The sequence below is a fragment of the Mobula birostris genome, chromosome 3 (genome assembly GCF_030028105.1).
Source record: "Mobula birostris isolate sMobBir1 chromosome 3, sMobBir1.hap1, whole genome shotgun sequence".
Classification (NCBI taxonomy): domain Eukaryota; kingdom Metazoa; phylum Chordata; class Chondrichthyes; order Myliobatiformes; family Myliobatidae; genus Mobula; species Mobula birostris.
Window position 1 is genome coordinate 184306898 of NC_092372.1, and position 21833 is coordinate 184328730.

At 40.9% G+C, this 21833-nt stretch overlaps 1 protein-coding gene and 1 long non-coding RNA gene across 8 annotated transcripts in view; one reads left to right on the top strand and one right to left on the bottom strand.

Annotated features, from left to right (window-relative positions):
- Nucleotides 1–21833, bottom strand: part of nebl (nebulette) — a 304548-nt gene that overhangs the window by 116350 nt on the left and 166365 nt on the right. For both annotated transcript variants that reach the window (XM_072253807.1, XM_072253808.1), the window contains exon 4: nucleotides 915–1022. In XM_072253807.1, coding sequence (XP_072109908.1) covers nucleotides 915–1022 — 108 coding nt within the window. The remainder of the gene's footprint in view (nucleotides 1–914; nucleotides 1023–21833) is intronic.
- Nucleotides 1–21833, top strand: part of LOC140195472 (uncharacterized) — a 54089-nt gene that overhangs the window by 25561 nt on the left and 6695 nt on the right. For 2 of the 6 annotated variants that reach the window (XR_011885478.1, XR_011885480.1), the window contains 2 exons: nucleotides 378–473; nucleotides 4937–5141. The exons of 1 other annotated variant lie outside the window; for it this stretch is intronic. This is a non-coding gene — a long non-coding RNA (uncharacterized lncRNA). The remainder of the gene's footprint in view (nucleotides 1–377; nucleotides 474–4936; nucleotides 5142–21833) is intronic. 3 more of the 6 variants (XR_011885479.1, XR_011885477.1, XR_011885481.1) reach the window with 3 other exon arrangements.

Genomic DNA, 21833 nt, shown 5'->3' on the forward strand with positions numbered 1-21833 from the left:
AGTGCGCCTTAATGTTCCTTATAGTTGTGTAAAAACATTTCTTGGTAATAACAAACACCAGAAAAAAACCCATTGTGCTCAGCCAAACATTGCCAATTTAATGTTAGTTCATGCAGCTTAAGATGAGTGATCCACTGCATTTACACGATTCTTAAAGACCACAAGAATTCTGATCTAATTAAATAGTTACTGGAATAATTACTTCAGAAAAAAAATCACATTTTAAAATGGCATATTCATTATATGGAAGAAAATTTTGGTAATATCAATATCCAATTATTCATGTGGTCTTCAACAGACAATGCACAGACAGAGGAACAGATTGTGGGTCGGTACCTTTACTTAACATAAGATGTATTGAACTTGAATTAATTCAGGTAGTGGAAGATCAAGAAAGCCTAACATCCCTTCAGTCTGCACAGACCTTCAGAGATTAAGAAATGGGAAAACAAGTAAATACAATTTTTAAAAAGGTACGATAATTGCAAATTTAAACATTTTTCTTTCTGAATCAAGAGGTGATGGCTACATTCATAACTGACATATGGTGTATTTTGTGCATATATGTCCATGTGTATGTCACAACACTTTCACAGCCTCACATGCACTTCCAGAATCCATATGAAACAAAGCAATTTTCATCATCTGAGAAGAAAAACTGTAGGAAAAAACAACAGAATGTTTCTTTTGGATTGGATGCATTTCACATTACAAAGTAAATCAGGAAATAGTTTGGAAAATTATCTGGATTTGCCATATCATTACACATTTCACACCCAGGCATTCCATTTCCATCACATGCATTTGCATTCTCTCCTAACACTGCAATTCAACCTGCATTTCACTTAATTTAGCAAAACAATACAAGAATAGAGAAAACATAGTTCTCATGCATGTTCTCACGCATTACATACATTACTGATTTGCTCTTGGGTTCTTTTTAATCTTTGCAGTTCAGGAGTGTCAGTAACAATGCTAAATCCTCTTCCTCGGTTCTTTTCAAAGTCTTCTTTGTATTTGGCCTGGAAAAAAAAGAAAATGTTGTTTAATTAACATCTTTTTCATAGAATTGTGAAATGGTACATCTTCAGAGAAGGCCATTTGACCCACAAGGTCCCTAAAAACTCTAGAAACTAAGCTCCACTGACATTTTTTCTCATAATCCTGCGCATTATTCTCTTTAAATCTTTACCCAATTACTTTTTTAAATGATCAGAGAATTAGCTTCTAAAATACATACATGCAGTGTAATTCAGATCAAAATTATGCTGAATAAAAAAGACAATTTTCTAATGCCATCTCTAATTCCTTTGCAAATTTTACAAGTCAGTGTCAACTAGTCACTACTAATTCTGGAACTGGACAGTTCCTCAGTTAGTACATCAAAACTGATATTTTGAACTGCTGTTAAACCTTCTCTAAACTCCTTTCAGAATCCAGCTTCTCCAATCTTGCCAAACAACTGGTCTTTCACTTGTGATATCTTCCTAATAAACTTCTTAACATTAATTTTAAATGGCAAGGTTCAGAATGTCTATAACACTCTAATTGAGCCCTATATAGATTCAGTATTAACTCTTCATGTATTTACTTTATTAAAAAATGCTTCTAAACAACCTTATCAACCGTTTTTTGTACATGCATCCTCCACTCTCCCCACCCCCAAATCATTCTGTTTCTGAACCTTGCCTTAACAATTGAGCTATACGGTCTATATTTCCTCTCCACATTCTATCACCAAAGTGAATTACTTCATGCTTCTCTAAATGAAGCTTCATTAACTATGTACCTGCTATGTATAGACACAGGTCTATATCCTCTAAAGATCTCAGGCACATAACGTGTACATGAGAGAGAAGCGGAAGTAGGCTACTCTGCTTCTCATGTCTGTTCTGCCATTCAATAAGATTGTCACAAATCTTGGACCTAGGGCAACATGCACTAATCAACATCCTTTACTCTAAAAATCAATTATCCGCCTTGAATATATTTCACAAACTTCCTTAACACTGAATCCTTAGAATTCTCTACCTGCTGGTTGAAGGTGGTTCTCTTCTCTGTCCTAAATGGCCAACCTCGTATTCTGCAATCACAACTACTAGCTTTACATGTACCAAACAGGGGAAACATAAATACTGCATTTACCCTTTCAAGATCCTTAAGAGTTGTCTATATTACAGTGGCAGCGCTTCTCATTCATCTAAATTTGAAAGAGCACAAGCCCAATATACTCACAAACAACTAATATCCCAGGAATCAATCTGACGAACCGTCTAACTGGTCTCCCTCAATTGCAGGTCCATACCAGATAACAGATCTATAAACAAATTTTCAAATGCAATCTTACCACGGCTCTTTACAATTAGTACTACAACACTCCGGCCAGACCTGGTCCTGTGGTCCACAACAGCCAAGCTGGCATATGTTGTGGAATTGACCGTACCATGGGGAGATGGTGTCGAAGAAGCTTATGACAGGAAAAAGACCAAGTACTCTGAACTGGCAACTGAAGCTGCCCAGAATGGCTGGAAGACCAAGATTTTCCCTGTAGAAGTGGGATGCAGGGGGTTTGTCACTACATCTACGACCAGCTTATTGAAGAAGATGGGGTGAAGGGTCACTCCCTCCAACAAGCAATCAAGTCCTTGTCAAATGCAGCAGAAGAAAGCAGCAATTGGATTTGGATTAAAAGGAAAGACAACTACTGGGCTGAAGGATGAAGACAGGAGGGTATGGAACTGAGGGGGGTGTATCTGGGACGCCAGGTAGCACCGTTGAGCCCTCTGGAGACGTCATGGGCTTATCAACGAAACGTCAAAGAAGGAGGGTGCCCACCTGATGACCCCAATGACGTACCTACCCTCCCTCTTTGTCACCACTCCAAACCCACTGCCAACATCGAGAGTGCCAACTTACCGTAGGGATTGAAACATCGTCCTAGTAGCTCTACAACTAATAGTACCCTTGTACTTAAATCCTCTTGCAATAAAGGCCAATATACCACTTGCCCTCCTGATTGCTTCTTGAACCTGCACATTAACATTCAGTGATTCATGCACAAAAACACTCTGGTATCTCTTCACATATTTCAAGCACTCATCATTTTAAAAACACACTCTGCCTTTTTATTATTTCCTATGAAAGTGATCATCTCACATTATCATATGATTTCCCATCTGCCACGTCCTTTCCCATTGTCTATATCCTGCTGAATCTACAATGTCCTCACAGCCCACGCTGCCACCCAGTTTTCTATCATTAGCAAACTTCCGTGTACTATATTTGATCCTCACTGGATCTTGACTCACTGGATTATGAACAACTGGGGCACTGGGATCAGCCCTGTAGAACTTCACTAGCCACAGCCTTTCAACCTGAAAATTACTCATTGATTCCCATTCTCTATTTTCTGCCCATTAACCAATCCTCAATCCACACAAGAATCCACTCTAAATTTGTTTGATAATATTTTGTTCAAAGGGCTGCTGAAAGGTGAAATACACATCAGCCAGCTCATCCTCATCTTTCCTACAGATACAAACTCCAGACATTTCCTCAGAGCTATCAAACACGATTTCTTTTTTGTAAATGCCTGTTGACTCTGCCCAGTCCTTTTATTTATTACCAAGTGTTCTGTTCTCACTTCCTTAATAAAAGATACCAGCACTTTTTCCACCGCATTAATTTATCCATAGTTCCCAGCTTTCTCTATCCCTCCTGAACTACTGTACATTGTTTATTAATTTTCTAGGTTTCAGCTCATTTTGAATCTTGAAATTATACCCTCAATATCTAAATCTGGGTATTTAGCACATGGCAAAGAGGAGCTGAAGTTCTAATCTCAATTCTGGGTGAAAGCACAGTATGCAGTCAGAGGGAAGAATCCTTCAACACTACTCTATGCTTTCTATCTCTTCTGTGATTTCTTATCCAGACTGACACTGCTCCTTTATCCCAAACAGCTATAATTTTGCTAACAAATAAATTATGTGCTGCTTCATCAAGTGTTTTTGAAAGTTCATTTTTATATCAGAAGTTTACTATCTGGATTAGAAATCATTTTCAGATTTCTGGAAAACAAAATAATCCGTGTGTTTACATTTTGAAAATTTATTTGCATTCCCCTATGGAAGCACTCATATTGTAATTTCTTCACACAACAGTAATGGCAAGCCTTGTGTTTTGTTCTACCGTAACACAAGGCTCAGCAAACACAGATTTGCTAATAGCATTCAAGACTTCATGCAGCAGCTCCTATTAAAATAATTCAAAACAAGGAAGTGGCTGGTCCAGAGTCTGAAGTCAATATCGAAGCTGCAGCACTGCATAGATATTTTTTTTAATACAGTCTGCCAAGATCCTTCCTTTTGTTGATACCTGCCGCTGAGAATCATTGGTAACCAATAGACATGAAGTCATTAAACTGCCTAAGCCAATTATAATAAAGCATTCTCCATGTCTGGGAATCTGAAAGCATTTCTAAATACAAACAAGAGAAAACCTGCAGATGCTGGAAATCCAAGGAACACACACAAAATGCTGGAGAAACTCAGCAGGCCAGGCAGCATCTATGGAAAAGAGTACAGTCGCCGATGTTGAGTTCCTCCCGCATTTTGTGTGTATTGCTAGCATTTCTATTTTTTTAAAACAGTATACAATGCAATAAAAATTTGGGATGTATATTTATCACTAAACTAGAAGTTCAAATACAATAAATAAATTAAGAGGAAAATATCTTTCCATTTTCCAGATGCTTTTAAATCTTTAAGGAAGTAAGTCACAATCTACATACATAAAATTAGTTTTTTTAAGTGTCATTAAGCTTCCAATCAAATAACTGATGGGATACTATATTATCAAGATCTCATTTATATCTTGCATAAATAATCATTAACTTTTCAGGAAGTTTTGTATTTCAAATATATCAAATTCACAGTATTTCAAGCGATTTCAGCAGGGTTGCACAGGAAAAGGAAATGGAGACTGGTCCACGAGCAACAACACAAAACTACACAAAAACACAAAGATGGTGAACACTGGTGGTTCTCGATGCCATCACCACTGCAAAATGCAGACACTCATTATCTAAAGGGGACACCTGAATGAAAAGAAAATCAATACTTCTCCATTACACTACTGAGGTAATTGATGTTTCTGATTACCATTTTATATGTTTCACTGCCACCTATGTCAGGATAAGACATTTAAAAAATATTCTTTCCAGGGCTGAGAGTGTTTTGGCATAGAATTCAAATTCTTAGACAATACACCACTCATCATACTTGAAAGCCGAACCAAGTGATGAACGGGTTCTTGTTCACTCCAAAAAAGAGGTATGCAGAGTTTCAAAACATTCACACCAGCTCCCACTAAATTGAATACTACTGGTCAAAAATTTAATCAGCTTTCCAGAAGAATGTCAGAATTACATACTAGTTTCTATTGAATCTATCACTTTGGAACATTAATGTTCTAAGATCCGGCTGGATTTAAGCAGAAGGATAAGGATCCTCAATTGGAGCCACTAGAATACAGAGAATCATGATAACTCAGGAGGTACAGTGAAGCCATGGTATGAGAGAAGATGCAGAACCCAAAGCTTTCAGTAACTTAAAGATAACAGATTACAGAAAGGAATCATAATCAGGCTTATCATCACTGACATATGTTGAATTTTTTTGTTTTGCAGCAGCACAGTGCAATACCTTTAAAAAATTATGATAAAACAATAAATAATACGAAAAGAGGGCTTTAATGGTGAATACTGCTTTTCTGAGGCACCGGCTTTTGTAAATGTCCTCGATAATGGGGAGGTTAGTGCCCATGATGGAGCTGGCAGAGACTGCAACTGTCTGCAGCTTGAAGCTGGTCATCCATTGCACTGCTGGCCCCTCGACGAGGGCTGTTGGGTGCTCTCCCGACTTCCCCTTCTTGAAGCCCACAATCAATTCCTTGATCTTACTGACATTGAATGGAATGTTGTTGTTATGACACCACCCAACCAGCGGATCTATCTCCGTCCAGTACGCCACCTGATCAGCATCTAAGATTCCGTCAACAGTTATGGCATTGGCAAATTTATAAATGGTGTTTGACCTGTGCCCATCCAGACAGTCATGAGTGTAGAGTAGAGCAGTGGAGTAACCCAGTCAACACAGCAATGTCAAGGCTAGAGATGGCAAAGCAATGATGAGAACTTTACCAATAGACTGTTCAAACAAATGGAACAAAGTTATGCAACCAGAAGGCTATTTTCTGAAACATGGAGGATATGGAGAGTAAATCCAGCCTAGCATAAAATAGGGAAACAAGACTGTTAAAAAAAATTCTCTGAGGAAAATGGAACAGATCAAAAGATTGTGACCACTGTCAAAAGTAATGGCTTTAAAACATTTTAAATGGAAGGAATTATGAGCCATATGAACATAGGTACCTTGTGTTCCTTTAAAAATAGGCACTTGAAAATGATTATGCTGTCATGTTTTTACTCAAGAATATTCCCAAGGTCAAGTTCCACCTTGAAATTATTTGAAAAGCCAATTCAATTACTGTTGCAGTAATTTAGTTGAGTGATAATTACAGGCACCCTTCTCAACAACCAATAGAATGGAACTTGTCAGAAGAACATAGCTACAATCCTACATTTTACAGCAACTTCAAGAATCCCAAGTCAAAATTTATTAAACACAAAAATGCAAACAACAATTGTTACAATGTATGCAATTTTCATATCCTTATTAAGTGACAAATGTTATTTGACTATTACTTACCCTAAGTATGATATTCTGGTTGAGGTACATAATGGCAATTGAAAATAAGTAATTGAAGAAGTATTGCATTTTACCTAATGGTAACATGAGAAGAAATGGGGTGGCAATACAACTGGATGAATAAGGAATACCACTAGATCTTGGGAAACACATAGGGATATTAAAGTGCAACAGGCGATATTGCAGATGGAAGATCAAGGGCTTGCTGGAATTGGAAAGTGATTAAAATGTTTCCTCACTCACACATATTAACAAAACAAACATGTTAATTTAATTATTGCCTGATCATCCATTCACATTACATCTCCACATTCTGAGAATTCCACAGAATTCCTCAAGCCCATCCAATCCAGATCTACTCCCTCACCAAGTCAGGAGAATTCAAGACCAACCAGTACAGCTCTAATCCTAAAAATGAAGAAGTAGAAGGGTGAGTTAGTAAATTTGTTGATGACACAAAAGTTGGGGGTGTTGTGGATTATCTGGAAGGTTGTCAGAGTTACAGTGTGACATCGACAGGATGCAGAACTGGGCTAAGTAGTGGCAGATGGAGTTCAACACAGATACGTGTGAAGTGGTTCATTTTGGTAGGTCAAATTTGAAGACAGAATATAATATTAATGGTAAGATTCTTGGGAGTGTGGAGGATCAGAGAGATCTTGGGGTCCATGTCCATAGGACGTTCAAAGCTGCTGTACAGATTGACAGTGTTAAGAAGGCATATGGTGTGATGCCATTCATCAATCATGGGATTGAGTTCAAAAGCCGTGAGGTAATATTACAGCTATATAAGACCATGGTCAGACCCCACTTGGAGTACTGTGTTCAGTTCTGGTCACCTCACTACAGGAAGATGTGGATACTACAGAAACAGCGCACAGGAGATTTACAAGGATGTTGCTTGGATTGAAAAGTGTGCCATATGAGATTAGGCTGAGTGAACCTGACCTTAGAGCGACGGAGAATGAGAGGTGACCTGATAGAGGTGTATAAGGTGATGAAAGACATAGATCGTGTGGATAGCCGGAGGCTTCTTGTCAGGGTTGAAATGGCTAACACGAAAGGGCATAGTTTTAAGGTGCTTGGAAGTAGGTACAGAGGAGATATCAGAGGTAAGGTTTTTTTTTTACACAGAGATTGGTGGGTGTGTGGAATGCACTGCCACCAACAGTGGTGGAGGCAGATTAAACAGGGTCTTTTTAGAGACTCTTGGATAGGTACATGGAGATCAGAAAAATAGAGAGCTGTGTGGTAGAGAAATTCTAAACAGTTTCTAGAGTAGGTTACATGGTTGGCACAAAATTATGGGGCGAAGGGCCTGTAAAGTGCTGTAGATTTCTCTGTTCTCATCCTCACTAAGTCAGGAGCGTATGTACCTGAATAAAGGTTGAAAATAGTTTAATTCTTGCATTGATTCTCTTTCCTGAAATTAAATCAAATTCAAACGCAATCCCAGAGGAATACAACTTGCACAGAAAATAAGAGCATACAAAATTTATTGTGCACATAAAACCTCATGAATAATTTTTCGAAAGCAGTACATGTATTCCCTTCATGGTAATCAAGAAAACTTCCAAGCAGCAACCAACAACTTCAAACAAAGCTGTCATCTTCAGTAGAAAACACTGAACCAAACAGTTATAAGGAAAGTTGAGGGGAACAAAATTTAGCCATAGGCATGTACAAAATTCAATCGTTCTTATCAAAGGAGAAAATAACATAAATACCTAAAAGCTTTAAAAGATGTGCTGCATTATATTCTAGTAGATCAAAGCAGAAATACATTCGATTAAATTTTGATATTTGGTGCATTCCTCCATTACACAAAACAAAGTGGACAGAATCGATTCAGCCTACATAAAAACATTGAACTCATTATTTCCAGAAAAAGGATGTGCAAGTAGTTTAACTTGTTTGCAAGGCAAAATATAACAAACTGTGCCAAGGGAGCATAGCAGTTAGCACGACGCTAATATAGCTTTGAGTGTCAGAGTTAGGAGCTTGGAGTTCAGTGCCGGCGTCTTCTGTAAGCAAGTTCATACTTTCCTTTCTGGGTGCATGTGGCTTTCCTCCAGGTGCCCGGGTTTACTCCCACAGCCCAAAGTCACACTGGTTAGTAAGTTAATTGGTCATTGTAAATTGTCCCTCGATTAGGCTAGGGTTAATTCGGTGGGTTGCTGGGCTGCTATTCTGTGCTGCATCTCTAAATAAATAAAATAGCAAGAATGAAGACATGTGCAATTTCAGAGCCCTGAAGTGCAAAAAGATGAAATCAAAAAGATGAGTGTTTATTTTAATAGGCTAAAAGAAACATTACACACAAAATGCTGGAGGAAATTAATCAGCAGCTGAGACAAGGTAGGCGCCATAAAATAGGGGAGGGGCGGGAGGTGGGGAAAACGAGAAAGAAGTTTTGCCGGAAGGAGAAATCGATATTCATGCCATCATGTTGGAAGCTATCCAGATGGAATACAAGGTGTTGCTCCTCCACCCTGAGAGTGGCCTCATCTTGTCACAAGAGGAGGTCATGAACTGACATATTAAAACGGGTATGGGAATTAAAATGTTTGACCACCAGAAAGTTCAGCTTTTGGCGGATGGAGCGTAGGTGCACCACAAAGTGGTCCCCCAATTTTCACCAATGTAGAAGAGGCCGCATCAGGAGCACTAGATACCAAAGACAACACCAGCAGGTTCACAGGTGAAGTGTTGCCTCACCTGGAAGGACAGTTTGGAGCCCTGAATGGAGGTGAGGGAGGAGGTGAATGGGCAGGTGTAGCATTTAGGCCACCTGCAGGGTTAAGCACTCGGGCAGAGATTATTGGGGAGGAATGAATGGACAAGGGAATCATAGAAGGAACAATCCCTGTGGAAAGCAGAGTTGGGGTGGGGGGAGGCTTGATAAAGATATGTTTAGTGGTAGGATCCCCTTGGAGATGGCAAAATTGCGGAGGATGACGTACGGAGGGAGAAACATTGTTAGTTTGCTATTGAGGGTGTCCTAATCAATGCAAAAGCATACTATAAATTCTACTTATGAACAATGAGCAACAAAGTACCTTTAGCTTTAATATCCTAGGAATATGCAAATATGTTAAAGTAAATTCAAAGCTTGATGAATAAAAGCAATGTATTGTACAATCCGTTACTATGACAATATTATCTTACATTTTGATCAGTGTACTGAAACAGTAAAGGGCTTATGGGATCCCTCAAAAACTGGAAGTAATTCAATGGCATCAAATCATTGTTCGACAACACAACAAATCTATGATGTCTACCAAATAAAGAACAAAGGAAATAGGCACATCAAAACACCATCACCTCCAAATTCTCCTTTGAGTCACATATCATCCTGGCTTGGATAAATATTCTTACTCTTACATCCTGGCTGGATAAAAATCCTGGAATCCGTGACCTTAAAAAGAGGTACTAGAGAAATAGAACCAATAGATTTTCTCTGTCAACTCAGACAATTTCCTGCACTCATTTTAACAGACATACATAAAAGAGAAATCCCAAGTAAATTTAAACTGACAATGTGGAAAATCAGGGCCAAAGAAACATTACCCAAAGAATTACAAAACAACTCCAAGATGCCAGAAGGCAAAGTATCAGGCTAAGTTATTTGTCATGTATTCCAAAAGCTGCAAGGCCAGAAATAAAATTCTGAGCAGAAAAACATTACAAATGCAACTTAACATTTCCATGTTTCCCCCAAATTCTTTTTAAACTTACGAGGATGTTGTCAGGACTTGAAGACCTGAGTTATAGGGAAATAGCCTAGTGCTTCATACCCTAGAGCACAGTAGAATGAGGGAAGATTTAATAGAAGTCCTGTACACAAATCAAAGAGGGGTGTACATCAGGTAAATGCCAGCAGACTTTTTCCATTGAGGTTGGGCGAAACTAAAGCTAGAGGTCAAGGGTTAAGGGTGAAAAGTGAAATGTTTAAAGGGAACATGAAGGGGAATTTTTTCACTCAGAGGAGAGTGAGAGTGTAGAACAAGTTGCCAGTGAAAGTGGTGGGTTTCAATTTCAACATTTAAGAGAAACTTGAATAGGTACATAAATGAGAGAAGTATAGAGGGCTATAATCCAGACACAGGTCGATCGAACTAGGCAGAATAATTCTGTATGGACTTGATGGGCCAAAGAGCCTATTTCTGAATGATTAGTATGGAAATTGGTGTTGTTCTAATTTGCCAGATTGGAAACAACACAAGAAGGTAGTATTACTGCCTTGTATAGTAGGGCTGAAGTCAGCATGAGAGTTAAAGCTGCTAAGTAAGAGTAGGAGGCAGGAGGGTGGTTCCTATGTACAGACAGTAAATTCTTGAAAGGTAAAAATAACTACAGAAATGCAAAAATAAAAATCGCTGACAGCATGTGAGAAGAAGAGCAAGATGGAAAAGAGCACCAAAGACACAATCATTAAGGATTGTTGCATTATAAGATATAATGGCACAGCCGCACAGCACACAGAAAGAACCTGCAAACAGCAATGTAGCTCAGCTATGACATCTATTTGAGGCATTGTGATTTGAAGAATAAACATTTGCAAGGAAACCATGGATAACCACCAGTCATTCTTTAGAACTGCATCTTAGTGTCCATGGCAGAGTGTAAAATGGCCTCACTTTCTGCCTCATCAAATAACAGCTATTTGATGATGCAACATCAGCCTGGAGTGATGCTCAAGGCTCTGCGGGAGCACATGATCTCACAACCTATTAAGAAAGGAAAGAATATGACTAAGAGATAAGAGAATGAGTAGATTATTTGGTCCCTCATGATCACACCTTCATTCAACATGAAGACAGCTACTCTCATCTCTTCTTCTGTGGCAGGTCACTATAGCCCTCAACTCCATAATCATTCAAAAAGATATCCATTTTCTCTCAGTATCCCGCACTGTCCAAGCTTCTATATTCCATTAAGGTAAAGAAATCCAGATAGTCACCATCTTCTACAAAAAGTTGCTATGCACCTCAATTTCAAATGACAGCTCCAATCTTGGTCTCCTCAATCAATATTCTCTGAATAATAGGAATATTCTGACATCTAATTGGCCATACCCTCTTAGGGTCTTTGTATATTTCAATTAGATAACTCCTCATACTTCTGAGCTTCAAAAAATATTGAATCAAGCTTATTATCAAGTCTTATATGATGTAAAATGTGTTGCTCTATGACAGCAGTACAGTGCAAAGACGTAAAATTATTATAAATTTTAAAAATGGAGTGCAAAGATCAGAACAAGGAGGTGGTGTTCATAGACCAGTCATAAATCTGATGATGGAGGGAAGAGGCTGTTTTTCAGTTGTTGAGTGTGGGTATTCAGATAGGGCCTTGTCATCCTAAGAATGAATTTATAATGGATGCCCTCCAATGTCAACATATCTTTTCTTAAGCAAGGTTACTAAAACTACGCAGTGTCACCTCGCTAGTATCCTTTATAGTAACAATATTACATTATTGACAGTTGGACAGGTACAAGAAGTCAAAAGGATTAGAAGTTTACGGACCAAACACAGGCAAATGGGACTACTTTGGATGGGGCATTTTGGTCAGCATGGATCAGACAGGCTGTAGAGCACTGTTATCAGTATTTCAACCCTCCTGAAATAAAGGTCAAAATGCCATTTACCTTTCTAACTACTTGCTGCAACTGCCTGCTATCTTTATGAGATTCATGTACCATAACACTGTGCTTCACTCATCTGCAATCTTTGGGCTACTTTAGAGCCACACCTCAAAAGCAACATGAAGTAGTGGACAGAGCAGAAAATTGTACACATAAAAGGCAATTAATCAGTTACAATAGATTATTTCTAGGCCATAATAATACTATAATCCAGATAGTGAAGGCAGAGATTGTCCTTTGCTGAAATGTTAAACATTCTGCCAGAAGATAGAACAGCCACATAACACTCAGAACATTCCTCAAGATTGTGAAATGGGATGAGGATATCTATCCGAAGATTCCAACATTGCTCTGAAACATCAAGAGACCACTTTAAAAAAAAAATCAAAGAGGAACTTTTACAATCATAGCACTGAAAACAGCCCGATTACAACCACAGCAATTAAAAATCAGTTTACTGCTGCTGTTCACAGTGATTACAGGAACTACTACACTGCACACAAGAGATGCCTCCCACTCTCCCACATGAAGCACAATCACTGACGCATTCATTCGCTCCCAGGTCTCCACCACATCCCCCACAGCCCATACTCAATTCTGCATACTTTACTATCTCTCTAAAGTCCCTATTCCCAGTATGCACTTCTTAAGAGGTTGCCCAGAATTTCAGACATTGTGCCAGAAAACTAGATTATTTAAAGACCTTATGATGTAATTATCCACTAAAAGATCTAATTGCTTTAAATTGCTAGTGGCAACAAACAATTCTGCAGAGACCCTCCCTAAGAAAGCACCCTTATTAGTACATCATAAACACAAGAGTTTCTGCACATGCTGGAAATCCAAAGCAATGCACACAAAATGCTGGAGGAACTCAGCAGGTCAGGCAGTGTCTATGGAAAGGAATAAATAGCCGAGGTTACGGGTAGAATTCTTCATCGGGACTGGAAAGGAAGGGGAAAAGCCAGAACAGGGTGGTGTGGGGAGGGGAACGAGTACAAGCAAAAGGGTGACAGGTGAAGTCAGGTGAGGGTGAAGGTAGGTGGGACTGAAGTGAGAAACTGGGAGGTGACAGGTGGAAAAAGGTAAAGGGCCGAAGAAGGAAACTGATAGGTAGGAGAGAGGATCATGGGAGAAAGGGAAGGAGGATGGGCACCAAAGTTCAAAGCCAAATTATTTATTTATTTAGTTGTTGCGATAAGCCCTTCCAACCCTTCGAGCTGCGCCGCCCAGTAATCCCCCAAATTAACCCTAGCCTAGTCACGGGACAACTTACAATGACCAACCAATACATCTTTGGACTGTTGCAGGAAAAGGGAGCACCCAAAGGAAATCCTAAGGTCACAGGGAGAATGTACAAACACCTTACAGGCAGTGGAGAGAACTGAACCTGGGTGACTGCTACAGCAAAGCACTGGGCTAACCACTACACTACCATGCACCCCATTATCAAAGTAATGTAATTTATTATCAAACTACATATATGCCTCCTTATACTACCGAGATTCATTTATTGAGGGCATAACTCAATCAATCCAGTAACTGTAACAGAATTAATGAAAGACCACACCAACAGGGCAGAGAGTGGGTGAATGAATGGATAGATAAATAAATAAATAAAGGCATCCGTTAGTCTTGCGAGACCATGGATCTGCGCCCGGAAAGTCTTCGCTCTCCAGGGCACAAGCCTGGGCAAGGTTGTATGGAAGACCAGCAGTTGCCCATGCTGCAAGTCTCCCCTCTCCACGACACCAATGTTGTCCAAGGGAAGGGCATTAGGACCCATACAGCTTGGCACCAGTGTTGTCGCAGAGCAATGTGTGTTTAGATGCCTTGCTCAAGGACACAACACATTCCCTCGGCTGGGGCTCAAACTCACAACCTCCAGGTACTGTAGCTAATCCAAAGCCTTAAGCACTTGGCCACGTGCCCACACGCAGACAGTAAATGTGCTGAAGATAACTATCGATAGAAATAGGGCCAAGGTGGGGGGGGGGGGGGGAGGTGGTTGTGTAAGAGGGGTGGGTGTGCAAGAGGGGTGGGTGTGCGAGAGGGGGTGTGTGAGAGAGGGGTAGAGGGGGGTAGAGAGTGGGGAGAGGGAGAGGGGGAAGGAGTGGAGGGGGAAGGAGTGGGGGTGGGGGAGGGGGAGGGGGGGAGCCTTGAAAGATAGCCCACATATCGTGGGCACATTTCAGTGATGGGCAATTGAATCTGAGTGAAATTATCCCCTCTGGCTCAAGAGCCTGATGGTTAAGGGGTACTAACTCTTCCTGGGCCTGGTGGTGTGAGTCCTGAGGCTGTTGTACCACATTCCTGATTGTGCAAACAAGAAGAGAGAATTTCCTGGGTGATGGTGGATGCTGCTTTCCTGCGACAATGCTCCTTGCAGATGTGTTCAAAGATGAGGAGGGATTTACCAGAGACTGGACTGTATCCACTATTTTTCGTAGGATTTTCCATTCAAGGGCATTGGTGTTTCCATACCAGGCTGTGATGCAGCAAGTCAACGTACTCTTCATGTCACATGTATAGAAGCTTATCGAAGTTTCAGATGTCATGCTAAATCTTTGCCAACTCCTAAGGAGGTAGAGGTGCCGCTGTGCTTTCTTCGTAATTGCCCTTCTGTGCTGGGCCCAGGACAGCTCCTCTGAAATGATACCATCAAAGAATTTAAAGTCGCTGACTCTCTCCACCTCTCATCCCTCGATGAGGACTAGTTCATAGACCTCTGGTTTCGTCTTCCTGAAGTCAATAATCAGCTCCTTGCTCTTGCTGACATTGAGTAAGAGGTTGTTGTTGTGGCACCACTCAACCAGATTTTCAATCTCACACCTCTATGTTGATAACATTGCCATGGGGAGCTGATAGGCAAGTGAGAAGAGAAGAGGCAAGCCAGCAGAGAGTGGGGAATGGAAGAAGGGGGAAGTACATTTAGTACTTGTTAGTACAGTTTCAGTCTTGATGCTGGATTTGGCTTTAAGTGCAATTTTGCCTGAAAAGTCTGAGCAAATCTCTTAAAAGAATTGAAAACAAGCACTAGGTTACGCCCATGAAAACAAAATCCTTAGGGAAGTGTCCTCAATATGAGGAATGTAAGATATTTGGAGATGACTCAACAATGTAACGGGTGAGAAGAGTAATTTCAAACAGGAGGCCCAACCTGTTTCAGCATTCACTTTATCTGGAGGAAATAAAGCAGACAGAAGTTTAATTATCACAGAGGTGGAAAAGACGTGTTCAGAAAGTAAAGTGCTGGCAATTATTCAATGTCTTAGCTTTGTAATATCCATCAGGCAATAAAGCAAGTCAGGCAGTGATGGAAAGAAACTATTTTTTTCTGATGTGAACAGAAAATATAGACAAGCCCGAGGGCCAGATTGAAGAGGGAAGGGTGGAACATGTCTTCAGATGGGATGAGGAGATGACTCATTAGCAAGAAGGCATTGCACGGAAGAGCAGGGAAGATCAACAAGAGGGAAGCAGGCTAAGGATTTCATAAGGAACTGGGGAGATACGAGAAGCTCTGGAGAGAATAATGGAAAAGAACGGAAAAACAAGGTGGGGTAACGTAATGGTTGAGTTGATGAAAAATACTACAGCTATAAAAGACCCTGGTCAGACCCTACTTGGAGTAGTGTGTTCAGTTCTGGTCACCTCACTACAGGAAGATGTGGATACTATAGAGGGAGTGCAGAGGCGATTTACAAGTATGTTGCCTGGATTGAAGAGCATGCCTTATGAGAATAGGTTGAGTGAACTTGGCCTTTTCTCCTTGGAGCGACGGAGGATGAGAGGTGACCTGATAGGTGTATCAAGATCATGAGGGGCATTGATTGTGTGGATAGCCAGAGGCTTTTTCCCAGGGCTGAATGGCTAACATGAGGGGGCATAGTTTTAAGGTGCTTAGAAGTAGGTACAGAGGGGATATCAGGGGTAAGTTTTTCCACACAGAGAGTGGTGGGTGCATGGAATGCAGTACCGGTGACAGTGGTAGAGGCCGATACAATAGGATGTTTTAAGAGACTCTAAGATAGGTACATGGAGCTTAGAAAAACTAGAGGGCTATGCGCTAGGGAAATTCTAGGCAGTTTCTAGAGTAGGTTACATGGTTGGCACAACATTGTGGGCTGAATGGCCTGTAATGTGCTGTAGATTTCTATGTTCTATGTACTAGGAGAGAATTATATAGGCACATGTAAACAAGTTCAAAGGAAATTTTTTATCAAAGTATGTATATCTCACCAGATTCATTTCTTGCATTCATTCAGAGTAGAACAGAGAAATACAATAGAATCAGTGAAATAAACTGCACACAAAGATTGTCAAGCAACCAATATACAAAAGACAAATTGTACAAATAACTAAAAAAAAAATCAATAATATTGAGAACATGAGTTGTACAGCCCTTGAAAGCACAGGTTGTGGAATCAGTTCAGTGTTGAGTTGAGTGAAGTTATCCATGTAGGTCAGGAGCCTGACGGCTAAAAGGTAATAACTGTTCCCGAACATGTTAGCGTGGGATCCAGGGCTCCTGCACCATCTTCTCCATGGCAGCGGCAAGAAGAGAGCGATGGCAGCACCTGGACGGGGGGGGGGATCCTTGATGATGGATGCCGCTTTCCTGTGGTAGTGTTCTTTACAGATGTGCTTAATGGTGGGAAGGGCTCTTCCTGTGATGGATGAGCTGTATCCATTACATTTTTAGGCTTTTCCACTCAAGGGCACTGGGATTTCCATATCAGAGTGCAATGCACCCAGTCAGGATTCCCTTCACTGTGCATCCACAGACACTTTTCAGGGTTTCTGATGACGGGCTGAATCTGTGCAAACTTGTAAGAAGGTAGAGGTGCTGCCAAGTCTTCTTTGTAATGGCACTTACATGCTGGACCCAGGACAGATCCACTGAAATTATAACACCAAGGAATTTAAAGTTACTGACACTCTCCACCTCCGATCTCCCTTTGAGGACTGGCTCAGGGACCTTCAGTTTCTTCCTCCAGTAAACAATAATCAGCCCTTTGGTTTTGCTCTCGTTGAGTGAGAGGCTGTTATTGTGGCACCATTCCACTTGATTTTTATTCTCCCTTCTATATGCTGATTTGTCACCACCTTTGATTGGGCCAAAAACAGTGGTGTCATCAGCAAATTTAAATATGACATGGAAATATACTTAGCCTTACAGCAAGTATAAAGCAAGTAGAGCCAGGGTGGTGGGGGGGGGGGGGGGGTGCTAAACACACAGCCTCGTGGGGCACCTGTGCAGAGTGAGATTGTGGAGGAAATATTGCTGCCAGTCCACACTGACAGGGTCTGCAAGTGAGGCAACCGAGGATCCAGTTGCATGAGGTAGTATCAAGGCTCAAGTCTTGGTGTAGCAACTAGACAAAGATAGCAAACAGTATGCATAGTCATATGAAGTTTGCACGGTCATTCAATATTAATCAAACAGATTATTGCAAAACTATGCAACAAATAATGTCCATTATGATTTTAATCTATGCCTCTGTCCTCCATAACTTGTCCAGTCCTTGACATAGGCAACCACACCAACTCATTCTGGTGCTTCAGTGTCTTCCATCTGAGTGGGAGATTCTCCACTTCCACCTCATTTTGGACTAAACATAGTCAAGAGACTCTCAAAAATAGTTTTACTTCCTGTTTCATCTCATAGCCATCTATCCTTGGGCAACCACACCATTCCTTATCAACTTCAATGATAACACACCGTCATAATTTACTTGCTAATCATATTGCTGTCACTCCATTTTACTTCACCACCTCTCTTGGCCCATCTGTTCTCACTGCTCAGTCAGACGATTTGTAAATTTCACGACTAGTACTGAACTGAATGAAGCTGCCACTTCCAATTCCTGTAAAAACACAAACCCCTAAACATCAATTCCAGCCTCTCCCAAAACCTGCACCAGTCTATTGGTGCCTTGATGTCATATTTGGCTGAGAGGAACTTTGCACACACATCTGTGCAATCACAATTACTGCTGATTTCCATCCCTGTAACCTCAATTCAAGTCTATGATGTACAGGAGGTTCTGGGATGCGCGGGAGGATCTGGGACGTACAGAGGGAGCTTTAATTCCAGTTCCATAGCTCACTAAAAGTGGCTGCATGGCTGATAGGTTGGTAAAGAATTTGTATCCCATGCTTCCTTTCATTAGTCGATGCATTGAGTTCAAGAGCCAGCAAGTGTCAAATAAAGTGGCCACTGAGCGTTTGGTACTGCATTCATTTCTGGTCAACCCATTATAGGAAGGAAGTGGAGATGCTGAGAAGGTGCAGAAAAGGTTCACCAGGATGCTGCCTAGAGGATATGTGCTGTAAGGAGTGGTTGAACAAAGTTGGATTGTTTTCGCTAGAGCAGCAGAGGCTGAGGGGAGATCTGACAGAAGCTTATAAGACCATGAGAGATGTAGCTAGGGCAGACAACCAATATCCCTTTTTTTTTCCAATGTCTAATACTAGAGAGCGTGCATTAAAGATGAAAGGGAGTAGAATTCAAAATGATATCTGGGAAGTTCTTTCCTGTTACAGAGAGTGTGGTTGGTGCCTGGAGTGCAGTGGCAGGGGAGGTAGTGGAGACAAATACGATAGAGGCATTTAAAAAGCTCTTAGATAGGTAGAAAACAGAGGACACTGCTTAGGCAGATGGGATTAGTTAGCATTTAATTGCTAGTTTCATTAGCTCAACATAACATCGTGGGCCGAAAGGCTGTTCCTGTGCTGTATTGATGACATTCTCGGTTCCAAGTACACCCAAGGTACACCCTATCTGCTCCTGGAAGCTGCATTTTGATGTTGTTGCCTTCAGGGATTTTCATTCCAAGACACTCCTGCCTAATATTATCCATGGATATAATCATACAAAACTTTCCTGTTCATGTTGAATGAATGTATTACTTCAGTGCAAACAACAGGAATTCTGCAGATACTGGAAATTCAAGCAACACACATCAAGGTTGCTGGTGAACGCAGCAGGCCAGGCAGCATCTCTAGGAAGAGGTACAGGCCGAGACCCTTCGTCAGGACTAACTGAAGGAAGAGTGAGTAAGGGATTTGAAAGTTGGAGGGGGAGGGGGGAGATCCAAAATGATAGGAGAAGACAGGAGGGGGAGGGATGGAGCCAAGAGCTGGACAGGTGATAGGCAAAAGGGATACGAGAGGATCATGGGACAGGAGGTCTGGGAAGAAAGATGGGGGGGGGACCCAGAGGATGGGCAAGGGGTATATTCAGAGGGACAGAGGGAGAAAAAGGAGAGTGAGAGAAAGAATGTGTGTATAAAAATAAGTAACAGATGGGGTACGAGGGGGAGGTGGGGCAATAGCAGAAGTTAGAGAAGTCGATGTTACCCAGATGGAATATAAGGTGTTGTTCCTCCAACCTGAGTGTGGCTTCATCTTTACAGTAGAGGAGGCCGTGGATAGACATGTCAGAATGGGAATGGGATGTGGAATTAAAATGTGTGGCCACTGGGAGATCCTGCTTTCTCTGGCGGACAGAGCGTAGATGTTCAGCAAAGCGGTCTCCCAGTCTGCGTCGGGTCTCGCCAATATATAAAAGGCCACATCGGGAGCACCGGACGCAGTATATCACCCCAGCCGACTCACAGGTGAAGTGTTGCCTCACCTGGAAGGACTGTTTGGGGCCCTGAATGGTGGTAAGGGAGGAAATGTGAGGGCATTTATTTTTATACACACATTCTTTCTCTCACTCTCCTTTTTCTCCCTCTGTCCCTCTGAATATACCCCTTTCCCATCCTCTGGGTTCCCCCCACCCCCATCTTTCTTCCCGGACCTCCTGTCCCATGATCCTCTCGTATCCCCTTTTGCCAATCACCTGTCCAGCTCTTGGCTCCATCCCTCCCCCTCCTGTCTTCTCCTATCATTTTGGATCTCCCCCTCCCCCTCCAACTTTCAAATCCCTTACTCACTCTTCCTTCAGTTAGTCCTGACGAAGGGTCTCGGCCTGAAACGTCGACTGCACCTCTTCCTAGAGATGCTGCCTGGCCTGTATTACTTCAGTGCTCGTTTCTCCTCAGTGTCTGATGGTTAAACAAAGCTTCACTTTTAAAATCCACATTCTTGTTTAAATTCCCTCCCCAAGATCTAGCCCCTGCAACTTCTATAATCTCTTCCAACACAAAAATTCATATTTTGATAGACATGCTTAAATGCCAAGAGTCTAAACTCTGTAATTCTCCTCCTAAGCCTCTTCACCTTATTAACCTCTCAAGATATTTCTTAAAAATCCACATCAATGCACAAGCTTTTGGTCACCTGCTGCAATCTCCTTACATAAACTCACAATCAGTTTTATTTTGAAATGATTCTGTGAAGTGTCTACAAATGTATTGCAACATTGATCTTCCAGGCTGTCTGCAGTTTCAGACCACCACCACCGGGTGGAGCATGAAAGCACAAAACTGATATGTTTGTGCCAGTTTGGCCACCATCTTATTCCCCCGTTTCATGATTTTCACAATTATTTTCCACAGCGGCTTTAATAGATCAGCTGTGATACTAAAGAAAATAGCACAAACACCTGTTTATACCTTTCCTTTGAGGTTTTCGTGCAAAGTGATATGCACTTGTAATAACTGTACAATGAGACGCCATCACTCTCTGCATCACAGAATTATAAATAGTTCAAAGATTCCAGTAATCCAAATAATTTACAATAAACCATCACATACTCCCATATAGTGACCATTATTTTTCAGTCCACCAAAAAAAATGACGAACACGTAAGATATACCATTAATTCCAACAGTTGTTGAAAATTTGATTTTCAATTCTATTCTCACCATTAATACAGGCAGACAGGGGCAGCGAGGGTGGGGCTAAGGAATATAAGAGTGAATGAAGTACTGCAGGAGATTCAGAGATGCTAAGTGCCCAGAATCATTTGTTCCTGTAACATTAATTACTGAGAGTAATTCAATTATTAAATTCACCAAGGTAGCTAACATATAACCACAAGAGCCAAGTTGTAAAAGACCTGGCTTTGCAGATGTATAATCAATATTGATTTGAAAAGATAATTTTACACAGAATGTTTTTTAATCTCAAAAGTGTGCCATCATCACAAAAAGAACAAAGAAATCAGTCAACTTCTACCCGGACATTTTCATTCTGTTTATAACTTCTATATCAGCAAAACAATTTTACCTGCCAAAACTGAGATGTATTTATGATAAATGGAGTCAATGCTCGTGTGATTCATTGTCCTCAGTTAATTCTTACTAGAAAAAATATAATTAACTAAATCGCATGACCAGTTGATCAAAACATGGACATCAGAAAGGCCTGGGGTGATGTATCGTAATCAGTCAAAAAGTACAAAGAACTAAGTAAATTTATTATCAAAGTACAAGGGGGAATTGATAGTTTGTGGCCTAAGG